This window comes from Vombatus ursinus, unplaced genomic scaffold, assembly GCF_900497805.2.
Source record: "Vombatus ursinus unplaced genomic scaffold, bare-nosed wombat genome assembly UNPS02014778.1, whole genome shotgun sequence".
Lineage (NCBI taxonomy): Eukaryota > Metazoa > Chordata > Mammalia > Diprotodontia > Vombatidae > Vombatus > Vombatus ursinus.
In genome coordinates this window covers 9913212-9928151 of record NW_020954556.1, presented here as the reverse complement: position 1 = coordinate 9928151, position 14940 = coordinate 9913212, and the positions used below count along the sequence as shown (strand labels likewise).

The 14940-nt window shown below is 35.5% G+C and overlaps 1 protein-coding gene across 2 annotated transcripts in view; it reads left to right on the top strand.

Moving 5' to 3' along the window:
• Positions 1 to 14940, top strand: part of DDHD2 (DDHD domain containing 2) — a 25154-nt gene that overhangs the window by 2197 nt on the left and 8017 nt on the right. For both annotated transcript variants that reach the window (XM_027865362.1, XM_027865363.1), the window contains exons 3-10: positions 2864 to 3054; positions 3680 to 3769; positions 5041 to 5161; positions 9760 to 9849; positions 11141 to 11276; positions 12601 to 12809; positions 13440 to 13507; positions 14599 to 14721. In XM_027865362.1, coding sequence (XP_027721163.1) covers positions 2864 to 3054; positions 3680 to 3769; positions 5041 to 5161; positions 9760 to 9849; positions 11141 to 11276; positions 12601 to 12809; positions 13440 to 13507; positions 14599 to 14721 — 1028 coding nt within the window. The remainder of the gene's footprint in view (positions 1 to 2863; positions 3055 to 3679; positions 3770 to 5040; positions 5162 to 9759; positions 9850 to 11140; positions 11277 to 12600; positions 12810 to 13439; positions 13508 to 14598; positions 14722 to 14940) is intronic.

The following is a 14940-nucleotide window of genomic DNA, read 5'->3' as shown; positions in this document are numbered from 1 at the left end:
GAACTAGAAGTTCCCCTTACGATATCTCTGAGGAGTTTGTCTTCTGACCTGAATTCTGAACATCTTAAAGCAGTCTAATTCTAATCTTGGAAATTTCTAATGGTTATGAAGTTTTTCTTAATATTCACCCTCAGTTTGCCTTTCTGCAACTTGTTATACCTGTTTTTGCTAGTTGTGTTATTTAGGCCCAAATGAAACAAATTTCATCCTTTTTTTACACAGTAGCCCTTCAAGTACTTTAAAACAATATCACTGTCCCCCTCAAATCACCTTTAGGTTAAACAGCTCCACTTTTTTCTACTGATCCTGAAGTGATATGGTTTTTACTTTCATTATGCTGGTTATCCTACTCTCCACATGTTCTAGTTCATCAGTGTCTCCTAAAGTGTGGTACCCAGAACAGAGCACAGTATTCCAGATGTGACCTGACCAGGTCAGAGCTAAGCCAGGACTATTACTTCCCTTGTTCTGAGCAATAATACTCTGTTATTGCAGCATAAAATCATTAATTTGTGGAGGCCATCATGTCATATTGACTTACATTGAGTTTGTGTAATAAATAATATTGGAATTCATAAATCTTTTGCACCAGAATTGTCTTGCCATGCATCTTCAATTTTGTGTTTTTACAGTTGATTTTTTGAACCTAATTGTAGGATTTACCCCTATCAATTTTTATTGTATTAGATCCAGTCCATCATCTCATTCTCAAAAGAATTTTTATGAAGTTCTGAATCATGTACTATTTGTTAGCTGTCTTTCCCACTTTTGTGCCATCTGCTGAGTTGATATAAGTACTCTCTCTATAGCTTTACCTAAATTACTAATAAAATATTGATCAAAACCGACAGTGGTTTACAAAACATTTTCCTCATATCCTATATTAATATCCCAGTTTTATAGGTGAGGAAGCAAGCCCAGTGAAGTTAGGTGACTTGCCTACAGTCACCTACCTCATAAAGAACTGAGTTGTATTGTGACCTCAGGTCTTCTGATTTCCCAAGTTTAAAGTTTCTTTTCATCTACTTAAACCATAAATAAAATAGAACTCATAATAAATAATATTAACAAATTCTATATTTTTCTTTCTCTGCTAGGCAATGGGGTTAAGTGACTTGCCCAGGGTCACACAACTAGTAACTGTCAAGTGTCTGAGACTGGATTTGAACTCAGATCCTCCTGACTCCAGGGCCAGTGTTCTATCCACTGTGCCACCTAGCTGCCCCTCAAATCCTATGTTTTTCAAAATAAATTGAGAATGTTACAACATTTTCATGTTAGGCAACTAGATGGTTCAGTATACAGTGTTTGTACTTGTAGTAAGGAAGACCTGAGATTCCATAGTGCCTCAGGCATTTACTGTCTTGTGTGACTCTGGGAAAATCACTTAACCTCTCTTGTTCTGTAAAATGAGGATAATAATGGTACCAACCTCACAGAATTGTTGTGAGGATCAGATGAAATCCTCAGATATGTAAAGTGCTTTGAAAACCTTAAGACATATAAGTGCTATCTATTATATGAAAGCTACAAGCTTGAAATGAGTACCTTTTGGTAAACCTAGCTAACAATAAATCATGGATATCCAGAATTTTTAGGGAACAAATCATTGTTAGTGGAAGAATTTTGAAATTAACACTTCTGAGTACTTAAATGGTTTTTATTTTAATTTGTTTTTAATGGTAATCTTTTAAAAATGTTTTTATGTATTTTTCTGCCTTCCTGAATTGAGTGTGCTGGATTTGTTTTAGCTTTTTATGATGACTAAGGGTCATCATAGAATCCTAAAATTTAGAGACTTAGAAGTAGTTATTAGCATTATTGCAGTGCTGCACTGCAATGTAATTATTTTCTCGGGCTATTGAGGGATGAAGCTTTAATCATTTTTAAACTGTAATTCTTATTTTTTGTAGGTTATTGTTTTTGTAGATTTTGTTCCTCCTTTGTTTTCAGCCATTGCTTTTTGTTGCTGCTCTTACTGTACCTGTCTCTTAATAGCCATTTTCCTTCCTTCTAATAGATTGCGTCTCATTTGTTCTTGTCTTGGAAATAATAGAATGAAGCTTAGAACTGAATATAAATAAGGGTAAATAAACTGTGAGTAAGGACTTGAGAGGCTATGTTAGTAAAGTATGTGAACTCTAGGTTATAGGTTTTGTGACATTTATTTTTGCTGCTCAGAAACTTTATTTCCTTCCTGTTTTTTGGTTGTGCTGTGGAAAAGAGAGGCACAACTACCTTGTTTAAAACTTTTGTTTGCATTATTTGAAAATAATACTTTTTAGAATTTTAGTCAGTTTATTTAAAAAATATATCTTCTCAATTTGTTTTAGTGTATCTTATCTTTGAATGTAAGGCTCTTATTTATAAATAGGGGCTTCTTTGGTTATTAAAAAACTGAGTTTTCTAGCCTCTGTGCCATTTGAAACGAATCAATTTTGGATTCTATAGAATAGGGTAAAAATGGCCTAGAGTATAATGTTCTATTAAATAGGGTAAAAATCATGTACTCATAGCAGTCCAAATTTAATTTGTATATTCAAGCAGAAAATTCAGAAGGGAACCCTTTATGCTTAGATATTTTAAAATAAACAGATTTCTTATGGCTGATTATCCTGTGAGCAGAAAAGGCCATTCCCTGTTCTCATATGCAGTGTTTGGATAATAGTTTGTCTGTACCTCATAGAATTCAAGTGTGGTTACATGGAAATTTGGAAAGTTCTTAGGGACTACTTAGTATCATCCATACAAGCTGACAGTGCCATGGGTTTGCAACGTCATCCAGAGTTTAATGTAGAATTATATTGTCTTTTTTTTTCTGTTGTTAAATGTGTTTCTCTTTTCCTCCCCATTTCCCTCTTAGATAAAGATTGCAATGGAAGGGTTGTTCCCACTGATGGCGGCCGATACGACGTACATTTGGGAGAGAGGATGCGGTATGCTGTGTACTGGGATGAGCTAGCATCAGAAGTGAGACGCTGTACCTGGTTTTACAAAGGAGACAAAGACAATAAATATGTTCCCTATTCAGAGGGCTTCAGTCAAAAATTGGAGGTAACTGGGGCAGCTAGGTGGTGCACTGGATAGAGCACTGGCCCTGGAGTCAGGAGGACCTAAATTCAGATTTGGCCTCAGACACGTAACACTCATTAGCTGTGTGACTCTGCGCAAGTCACTTAACCCCAATTGCCTCATCAAAAAAAAAAAAAATTGAATAAATATAAACAGTTAGAGGTAATTAAGCTGCTTCACACATAACAATCATTTTCTTTAGCTTTTGTCTTCCTTCACTCCCTTTTTAATATCTTTGCAACCTGAGTTGTCTGATTTTGTATCAACTCCAAAAATCATGGTGTAGTACCAGAATCATAGATCCTTGGCATTCCTTTCTTTTTAAGTTAAATTTGAAAGAAATTTTTATTTTTTCATTTTTAAAAGATTTCAGAAAATGTTCTGCATTTGTCTTATATGGTCATTCTTAATGTTTGTTGTAGTTAACACTGTAGAATAGATTCTTTATGTCTATTTTCCTTCCTCGTGCCACAGAACTCTGTAATTATGTTATTTTGAAATTAAAGGTGCTCAGTAAATTGGACTCTACTCTAGCAAGATTCTTGTGCCTAAGTTGTTTTTACTTGAAATGCTATTGGAAGACTGATGAAATGTCTTTTCTTCTAAGGAAACTTACATGCTTGCTGTAACTCTGGATGAATGGAAAAAGAAACTTGAATCCCCAAACAGAGAAATCATTATATTACACAATCCAAAGGTAATCAAAGACTTCCTCTGATATGATGTAAATTTGAATTGATTTAGTAAAGAGAATGCAGTTTCTTGCTTTTTTTTTCTCTCCCAGAATTCAGTTTATTTTTCAATAATTTTTTTTATCAAGAATGTACATTTTCTTAAGAATTTGATTAAGATCATTTGTCTCCATCTATCTTGTGATAAAGGAAGTACTTTACAGAGAAATGTGCTGGAATGAGTTAGGAAGTCGGTATGTACAAAGTACTTCAAAACCCTGTTTGGGTATGCCTTTTACATGTTGCAAGCCAATGAGAGTAACATATCTTTTAGATGAATGCAGGAGTGTGACAGTTACATCTATTTTAATTATATGCCTGTCACTCCTTCAGCCAAAATAAGGGAATGAGTTTCTACTTGTTTGACTCATTTCATTAATATGGAAACATATTACTTACTACTGACAATGAATTAAGTAGAGTATGTATCTCTTACGGTACCTACCAAGGCCCAGGTAAGTATCCTTATTCTTTTTTCCAGTAATTTCCCCTGACTCTGCTTCTGCTTTCTTCAGATCTGTGTCTCATCTACTTAGGGCCAGGCTTTCCCTGCCTTTCCCAAATGACAATTAACTAACTTGATAAACTAATTGTACTAATATGCCAGGGGCAGAACATTATGGAGATTCTCAGAGTCCTCTCCACCAGTTCCTAGACTATTGTGGACATCTTAACAGGGGTTTTTTGGAGATAATTGCTTATTCTTTGGTTTGTAGTATTAATTTATAGAAATTAAAATAATAAAATAATATAAGATAATACTGATGAGATTGGTGTAAAATTATTAGTGTCAACTGGAAGAATATGAAATTTAATCTAACTTTTAAAAAAATAATAGTTCAAGAATATTACAAAAAATAACTCTTCTGGGGGCAGCTACATGGCACAGTGGATAGAGCACTGGCCTTAGAGTCAGGAGGACCTGAGTTCAAATGTGGCCTTAGACACATAACACTCATTAGCTGTGTGATTCTGGGCAAGTCACTTAACCCCGATTGCCTCACCAAAAAAAAAATAAGTAACTCTTCTTTGTTAAAAACATCCTGACAAGTTTGCCCCATGCAAAATCTTAAGGTTCTTGTCTCAAGGTACAGTAGCTACTTATCAATTCTTGTTGCTGATTCAGAAGTGTGTGTTTATGATATGTTAGAAATTATGGTTTCCTCCTTTGCTGGAAGTCCTCAGAGGGATGACTTCAATATAGATTTTGCTCATTGCTTTGATATTTTTGTTTAAGCTGATGGTCCATTACCACCTAGTGGCAAGATCTGATGAATGGGGATCTATACCTGCTGAACAAGGACGTCCCAGAACCGTGAAAAGAGGAGTTGAGAACATCTCCGTTGATATTCCTTGTGGTAACTTTTGCTAAATAAATCTTTTTCATATCTCCCAAAACAGTATTTCTATTTTCTATCCATTTTCTGAATTGTGACCTTTTTATGTAGGCTTAGATTTCCTTGGTGCTCAGGTTAAAGTTTTTAAATATAACCTTCAGGCATATGGATTTATTTTGATAAAAGATCAGCATTTGCTTTTTTTTTCTGAACTTAAATACCAGATAAGATCAGTGTTTCCATATACTAAGTATAGGAAAAGAGTATATTGCAAATGTAGCTGTGAATCTTTACCACTTAAGTATGTCTTCTTTCTCCATCAATCTATACAAAAAATTTAACATTTATTTTCAGAGTTATCCACAGCTTGTCTGTGTTTCCTATTGGCTTTTCTTTTTTGTATTTAAAAAAATACAGTGGCCCTTTTCTGTTTTCTTTCTATAAACCTATCAATAACTTCCTTTCTTCCAGTAGTTTGAAAGAAGGAAAAAAAAATCTTTGTATCAAATACGCATAATCAAGCAAAACAAATCTATATATTGGCATGTCTAAAGATGCAGATTTAATTTTTCACCTTGAGTTCATCACCTCATTGTTAGGGGATGGGTTAGAATGTTCTATCACTGGCCGTCTGGAATTATGGCTGATTATTGCATTGATTGAGTTCTTAAGACTTTTTTAGTTGTTTTTCTTGCATAGATTGTTCTCTGGAACAATCTCACTTCACTCTGTATCAGTTCACACAAGTCTTCTGGTGGTGCCCTTAACAATAATAGAAAAGTTAGGAAGGGAGAGTACTTGGGAAAGATAACGAGTTTAGTTTTGGACATATTGAATTTCAGATGTCTTCAGGACATTCAGTTTGAGCTATTTCCTAGGAAGTTTGAGAAGCAAGAGTAGAGGTCAGGAGAGAAGTTAGAGTTGGAAAAATTGATCTGAGAATCATCAGCATAGATATGATGATATCATCAATGGAGTAGTATTTAAAGGGACAAGAGAAGTGGGCCCAGGTCAGCCCTAGAGAATACCCATGATCATTGTTTATGACTTGATTTAAATCTAGTGAAGGAGACTAAGAAGAATTGGTAGGATAGATAGGAGGAGAACCAAGAAAAGGGCAGTGTTACAAAAACCTAGAGAGAAGAGAATATCAAGGAGAAGAGGGTGCTCAACAGTGTCAAGGTTGCAGAGAAGGAGAATTTTTTTGTTTTTTTTTCTGTTTTGCCTTTTTTTGGTGAGGCAGTTGGGGTTAAGTGACTTGCCCAGGGTCACACAGGTAGTAAGTGTCATGTGTCTGAGGTCGGATTTGAAGTCAGGTACTCCTCATACCAAGGCTGAAACTCTATCCACCGCGCCACCTAGTTGCCCCATTTTTTTTGTTTGTTTTTTTTTTTTTTTGAGAGGAGGAGAATTTTTAAAAATTGGCTAGGTTTAGCAATTAAGAGATTTTTCTCTTGGTATTTTTGGAGACAACAGTTTCAGTTGAAGGATGGGGCCAGAAGCCATGTTGCAGAGTTAAGAGAAAGGAAAGGAAGTGGCAACAGCTAGCAGGGATGAATGGTTCAAGTGAGGGTTTTTGAGGATAGGGGAGATGTGGTCATGTTTGTAGGCAATAGAGAAGTAGCCAGTAGACAGAGATTAAAGATTAGTGAGAAAGAAATGATAGGAGATTAAAGAGCAGTGAAAGAGATGATAGAAGGTGTAGTCTGCTGGAGAAGATGGATCACTTATGCATGTGGAGGGATTTCTCAAGGAAAAGGGCCATCTCTTCATGTGATGCAGAGTTGAAGGAAGAGATAGTGGCAGAAGGCATTTAAGTAATATGAGATAAGGAAGAAAGAGGAAGAAGGAGCTCTTGGTTAATGGCCTCAATTTTTTTTTCAGTGGGAAAAAAACAACAAAAACTTTAGTGACTTTTTGGTCATAATTCCAAATTGATTTCCAGATTGACTAGAACAATTTACAGCTTCACCAGTCATGTATTATCGTGCCTATTTTCCCGTTGTCTTCTCTAACAATTGTAATTTTTGCCAGTCTGATGGGTGTAAGGTAGAAGCCCAAAATTGTTTTAATGTGCACTTCTCTAACTACAAGTGATCTGGAACATTTTCTCATATGTGTATTGATAGCTTGGATATCTTCCTTTGAAATCTGCTTTGTTATATCCTTTGACCATTTATCTGTTTGAGAATGGCTCTTTGTATATATTTGAATCAGTTCTGTATATTACTTGGATATAAAATCTTTAGTTGAGAAACTTATTGCAAAGATTTTTTTCCAGTTAACTATTTCCCTTCTAATTGTAATTTTATGTGCAAAAAACTTTTCAATGTTATGCGGTAAAAATTGTCCATTTTCAGTTGTTAGAGGACTTATGGGAAAATGGGCACATTAATGCACTGTTGGAAGAGCTGTGAATTGGTCCAAAACAATTTGGAACTGTGCCAAAAGTTACTAAATCAACACTACATTAAGTTGTTCATATCCTTTGATCTGGCAGCTAGGTGGTGCAGTGGATAGAGTACTGAATCTGGAGTCAAGAAGACTCCTCTTCCTGAGTTCAAATCTGTCCTGAGATACTTCCTAGCTGTGTAACCCTGGACAAGTCACTTAATCCTGTTTGCCACAGTTCCTGATCTGGAGAAGGAAATGGTAAACCCCTCCAGTATCTTTGCCAAAAAAACCCCAAATGGGGTCACAAAGATTTGCACACAACTGAAAAATGACTGAACATCAAAATCCTTTGATCCAGAAATACCACTATTAGGCCAGTATACTCCAAAGAGATCAAAGACAGAAGGAACAGGAACATATGTATAAAAATATTTATAACAGTCCTTTGTTGTAACAGAGAACTGGAAGGTAAGGCAGTGCCCACAGCTTGGGGAATGGCTAGACAAATTACGGTATATGAATATAATGGAATATATTGTGCCATAACACATGACAAAAGGGACAATTTCAGAGAAACCTGGGAAGACTTTTATAAACTGATGCAGAGTGAACTGAGTTGAACCAGGAGAATCGTTTATACAATGGCAGAAAAACAATTTAAACAATAACAATACTGTAGAAGCAAACAGCTTTGAAAGCCTTAAGAACCCTGATCAATGCAGTGATCAACCATAGTTCCAGAGGACTAATGATGAAACATGTTCCTTCCTCTTGGCAGAGAACTGATGGACTCAGGTTGCAGAAGGAGGAGTATGTTTTTGGACATAGCCAAATGTGGACATTTGTTTGTTTTGTTGACTCTTCATATATGTTACAAAGGTTTTGGTTTTCTTTCTTCTTTGGGGAAGAGTAGTGGAGAGGGAGAGGGGAAGTAGGGATTGGTTTACACAAAAAGTGAAAAGAAAAGAAAGAAGGTGGGGGCGGGCACAGAACAGAAGGCAGGCCAGAAGGAATCACAGACAAACTTGACAGCTTGAAATGTAATTTATAGAAATTTTTATATACTTTAAAAGAAAAGCAAATTGTACATAACAGATCTACACAGTTTTATGTAAAAAATTTCCATGTATCTTTTGAGTTCATTTCTATTGTTGTTTGGTCATGAATTCTTCCTCTATTCATGGTTGGAGTAGTTATTTATTTTTCTTGCTTCTAATTTGTGTATGATGTGACTTTTAATATCTAAATCATTTATTCACTTGAGATATATCTTGACACACACAAACAGATGTACATATATGTATATATAGATGTTGGTCTAAACCCAATTTCTGCTACACTGCTTTTCTCATTTTCCTAGCTTTTTTTGGTCAGATAGTGAGGCCTTGCCCCCATGGTTGGAATTGTTGGGTTTATTGAAGACTATGCTTCTCTCATCTGCTTTTATTTACTAAGAATGTTTCTTCTTTACTGTATTCTTTGTTAAGAGCTAATTAGTCATATATAATAGTAATAACTCACATTTATATAGTGCTTTTTAAGGTTTACAAAATTCTTCCCAGTTATCCTCATTTTATTTGAGAGACAGAGAGAAGGTAAGTGATTTACCCAGTGTCATACTTCTTGTAAGCATCAGAGCCAGGATTTGACACTAGGTCACTTGATTTCCAAGCATACCTCTCTTTCCATAACTGTACAGAATTAACATTGAAACCAGTAACAGCCTTATTTCCAGGAAGTGATTTTTTCATACTACATGTTTGGTGTATTCCTGATGATACTTAATCTAGATGGTTATTAACTATGTAAAAGCAGTTTTTAGAATGACATTGATGAATGTCCATGACTGGTTTCTTATTTCACAACATATTCAAACTGGGTGTTAAGTCTCTTTCTTCTTGTTTTAGAATTGGCAGAACTGTATTATAGAGTTATATCTTTTTGGATAAAGTCCTGGTACTGGACTTTTATTGAAATTGCTGAGAATTTGGATGCTGATCTGATGGATAAATTTTTCAGAAAAGATTTTCATAGACTTCTTCTAAGAACAGTTAATTAGAAACAAAGTTAAATAATTCTTTTGTGTTAGGTACTAAGATAGAGCTTTGTTTTAGCATAGTTCTATATAATGTTTATTATTTGTTATCTTGCCCATTTAAATTAGAATATTGCCAGTTTTCATAATCGGTTAGTCATGCAGAGTGCTCTTTTGATTTAATTTCTAGGAGAACCCTTACAAATAGATCATCTGGTTTTTGTGGTCCATGGAATTGGACCAGCTTGTGACCTTCGATTCAGAAGCATCGTACAGTGTGGTAAGTTTGCAAAATGTGTATGTGATTGGATTTCCTAAACAGTGTTCAGAAGATGTGCCTGCACACTGTAACAGTAACGGTGGTGGTATAATCAGATTTGGAAGAGTTAAAGAAGACTGCTGAACAGCCAAGCTTCTTAACTTAGAAATAAAATGCTATTGAATCTCTAAGGATAACACATGGATAATAGATAATCTCTTAATTAGTACATGATGCATGGCCAAGTCCTAAATACTTATAGAAATGTGGTTTTTCTCTCTGAAACGCCATAAATGTCAAGAGGATGGTAAGGGTTGCTAAAGATCAACGTAATAAAGAAAAACCTTAATGAAACTCTTTGTAGGGTGAGGTTTTTGATAGATTCACCTAACAAACTTTGTTTTTTAAAAGTAGTTTGTTCTTTTTGAAAGAAAGTCAAAATATCCTATTAAGCAATCAACATTCAAATCAACCATCTTAAGCAGTGTAACCATGAGCTGGAATTGTCTTATGGAAGATATATTTTATGTAACAAGTATTTTCTAACAGCTGTGTATTATTTTTCACTTAAAATGATTCTAAAGAAAATTTTTGACAGCTTAAATTTTTACATCATGTACATTTCCTACTGTATCCCTCTCAAAGAACCATCCCTTTGTAATAAAGGATTAAAAAAAAGAGAAAGAAAGGAAAAAAGAGTTCTGTAAAACTAACCAACATATCAAAAAAGTCTGACATTAATATATAATATTCCACAGCCATGCTCCCTAACATCTGCAAGGAAGCCAGGGTGGGGTGGGGAATAGTATTTTTTCATACATGGGCTTTTTTGGGAGGGGAGGGGGGTCACGCTTGATCATTATAAGTTTGGAACATTTAATTTGATGGTTTTATTGTTGCTGTTTTTTCCTTTAAGTTGTAGCATTGTGTATATTTGTTTTCCTGATATTCTGCTTACTCAGAATGATGTGTGATTGTAAATAACTAGAAAAGGTTTAAAAGAATTTGATGGTGTGGCCTACTGACAGCTAGTCATGAGCTTTTTGTGAGAAGCTTCCTATGACAGAACAGAAATAAGTTTGAAACCAACATTTTTTAATGAAATTATATGTAGGTTATGATGATTATTTAAATTGATAAATTTTCCTTCATCCCTAATTTTCTCTTCTTTCCCTCCTTCCCTCCCTCCCCCCATTTCCTGTTAAGGGAACTTAGCTGTTGTGAAGATATGATGTCGTAAAGTCAAAAAAGTATTAGAAGAAGATATAGTTAGATAAATTATTGATTCAGAATGAAATTCTTTTCCTCCCAGTTAATGATTTCCGTGGCGTTTCCTTGAACCTGCTACAGACACACTTTAAGAAAGCTCAAGAACAACAACAGATTGGCCGGGTAGAGTTTCTTCCTGTCAACTGGCATAGCCCTTTGCATTCTACTGGTGTGGATGTGTGAGTAAAATCTTAAACCTTTGAGATAATTAACTGTGATTATGTACTTTTTGAAGCTTTGTAGTCGGGCTTGTTTCTGTTCATTGAAGTATCTAGGGATATTTCTGACATCAGTAGAAGTCCATTGTGGGAATCTTAGACTACCAAGAAATCTAGACTCCTGTGTTTCTTATTTGAGGGTCAGATGATTAAATTCGAACCCCCTCCCCCCCCAGATTAAACAAAATTCTTATTGGGCGAAAGGGAGTTATTGTACCATGTTGGAATATTTTGGATTATATCATCACTTCACATCCCTGCCACTACATTGGCTCCACAAGAGCATTGCTAAACAAGTCTTCCCTCCCACAGTACATATACTCTTGCTTTTTTTATTTTCCTTTATTTCCATTCATCTTAGTAATATATGTTCAGCTTTTAAAGAAGGTAAGAAATTCTCACCTTGAAAGAAGTAGCATTAGAGCTGTCGTTGATAATCTGACAGTCAAGGCTTTTCTAGTTAAAAACTGTATGTTTTAAGTGCCCCTTGGTAAGACATGGTACCAGAGAAGTTAGGTAAGGTCAGGACATCTGTTATGAATTGTGGCAAGAAGGAAGTCCTTTACGGGAATAGCAGTGAATACACCAGACCACCAAGAGGTGAATTTTGTTTCCAAAAGTGTGAAGAGAAGAGAGGGCATTACTTTTTCACCCTTGCCCTGGGTGAAAATTAGCCTTCCCAGTCCTGTGTTCTTTCATTCCTTTATATCTGTTATTTTTGTACATGCTAATTACTGTCATGATGCTTTTTCAGGATAGATAACTCATGCTCTTTCTTAAGTGAGCTGGAGTCAGGGGCTACTTCACTTCGATGTTGATCCTTCTGGAAACCCTAAAATGGACTTTTCCTAAATGGGAAGCTGAGACTGACTGATGTCTTCGTCTCTGCTCCTCCCATGAGTAGCCTTCTCTTAGTTCTTGGATCCTCTCAGCCACTCCTGGCTTTCAGAGCACAGTTCCTACAGGTTATGTCCCATCCCAATGAGCCCAGCCTTTCCTTTTGTTGGCTAATAGAATTTTGAAACCCTTCTCAAGGAAGATACTACCTTTTCCTTTCCTCTTCCCTACCTACCTACCTACCTACCTTCCCTTCCTACCAAAAAAATTGATAGATACCAAAACTTGGTAGATAAATGACTTTCTGAGACATGGGAAATTACATGCGTTTAGACAAACCCTTCTCATCTTTAACTACTCAGAACTAATGTGTTTCTGGAAGATAACATGAAATTGGCTATAGCACTTTTATTTGGGTCTCCAGGTAAAATCTCTCTCCTGTTTTCAGAGATCTGAGGAGAATTACACTGCCCAGCATCAACCGCCTTCGGCACTTCACCAATGACACAATCCTAGATGTCTTCTTTTACAATAGCCCCACCTACTGTCAGACTATCGTGGACACAGTTGCTTCTGAAATGAACCGAATATACAAACTCTTTCTGCAGAGGAACCCTAATTTCAAAGGGGGTGTATCCATAGCTGGACATAGTTTAGGTAATAATAACAAGAAAGGCTCACATTTATATGTTCACAAGGTTTCCTATATGCATGATCTCATTTCATTCTCACAACCCTGTGAGATAAGTTGTGCAAGTATTAAGACCAATTTACAGTTGAGAAAAATTAGACTATAAACATATATTAAGTGCCTGCTGTGTGCCAGACACTGTGCTAAGCGCTGGGGATACAAAGAAAAGACAGTCCCTGCTCCTTGGCTTCCAGTGTAATGGGGGAGACAGTGTGCCTGCAGCTGTGCACAGACACGCTGCAGAGGGCGTGGACTGGAAACGAAGGATTCAAGTGCAAAGTCACACAGCTAGTAAGACCGCAGACTGGAACTCAGGGCTTGGATTCCAAACTTAATACCATTTTTTCACACCACTGTGTTGCTTCTCAGTGCTTGGGAGAGTGTTCTTCGTTGAGTCCATATCAAGTTCTGTAGTGTACAGCTTGCAGGCCTGTGTGAAGTATTTGGAGTTGGCATTGGAATAGAGGGGAAAGGATTTTTCAGATTTATTTGCAGCAGACCATTATCTTGTTTTTATCTTTTGGGAAAAAATAAAAAACTAGGAAGTGTTACTACTGGTTGGATTTTTCCTGCTTTCTTCCCTTTTATTTTCACAGGATCACTTATATTGTTTGATCTCCTAACAAATCAGAAAGAATCTTTGGAGGGTAATGACAGTGAAAAGGTAAATTACTTCTTTAGTGGTTTAATTAGTAATAAACTTTGGCATTTAGCGTCTGGTTTCTGAATTGAAGTCAGTCTGATCCAGTTTAAGTGCATTTCAGTTTCAGTAAACATAAATGCAGGATTTACTGTATCTAGTATCCTTGGGTGGCAAAGGTGTTTTACAGTGTATAGCAGAATTATTAAGTAACTAAACATGGGCTTTGGTTAATATGCAAATTTATGGGCTTAACCAGTTGTAAGATTTTAGGGTTATGTAAGGGAATTTAGATGTCATCTAGTATTCATTCCCCAAAGTTTACATATGAGGAAACTGAGTATTGTATAAATGGATTATTTATAAATTAGTTCATATTTTAAATGCACTAGGAGAGCTTCCTGTTTTTTTAAAAAAAAAAATACTGCTACAAGTTGTTTTGTAAAGTAAATCACCTACTATTGTTCTTGCCATCCATCTGGCACCTTAGCACAGATTATGTTATGTTGTATTGGTTATTTTTAATGTTTCCACAGACTAAACCATAAACCCTGTGAAGGCCCAGCACTTATTATGTGTGCTTTTTTGTTTTCCCAGAACCTAGTGCATTGTAGGTGCTTAATAAGTGTTTGTTGATAATGATAAATTATTTTAAAAATAGAATAATTGCATTATAATTTGTGTTTTATGTACATCTAGCTTTTGTTATCTGGTTTGTTCATATTAACGTATCTGAATCTGATAGGCCTCTTTATGATATTAATAAAATTATATTAACAAATGATATTTTATTACCAACAAGTAAGATATCATTAGCAATATAAATATCAGTAAATGAGAACTGTGTAATTTAATTTTATAAAATGTGATGTCTTCATATTTAAAAATGATTTCCCACATTTTGTTTTTAATAAAACAGACATTTCTCAATAAAGACAGAAACAACATCCCCTCCATCTCTCCCCACCCCACCCCAATAGAATATATTCCCTGAAAGGTTGGTTTATTAGTTAACTGAAAGGATATTTTCTTTACTTTTGGTAGTATAGAAGCAACTAGTATTTGACTACAGTTTTATTGTCTCTCAGCTATTTACTTTATTCTGTAATTTCCAGGTTACTCCAAGGGTTGTCTTGGATCAGGGAGATACACTAGACCTAGAAGAAGATTTGAAGAAACTTCAGCTCTCTGAATTCTGTTATCTCTTTAAGAAGGAGAAAATAGATAAAGCAGCTCTGGTAAAATCTGTCTGTTGACAAAGTAGTTATTATTATCTTGTATTCTGTTACCTCAGTATTTTTGTTACTTGTCAGTGTCTTTGAGTGATCCTTATTGAATGTCTGTAGTGTGTTTGACTGAGTACAGAATGTAGTACCTGCCCTCAGGAGCTTTGTCATATTGTCTTTGTTATCTTTCAGGATCTGTTGAGTGCTTTCATATGTGTGTGTGTATATATA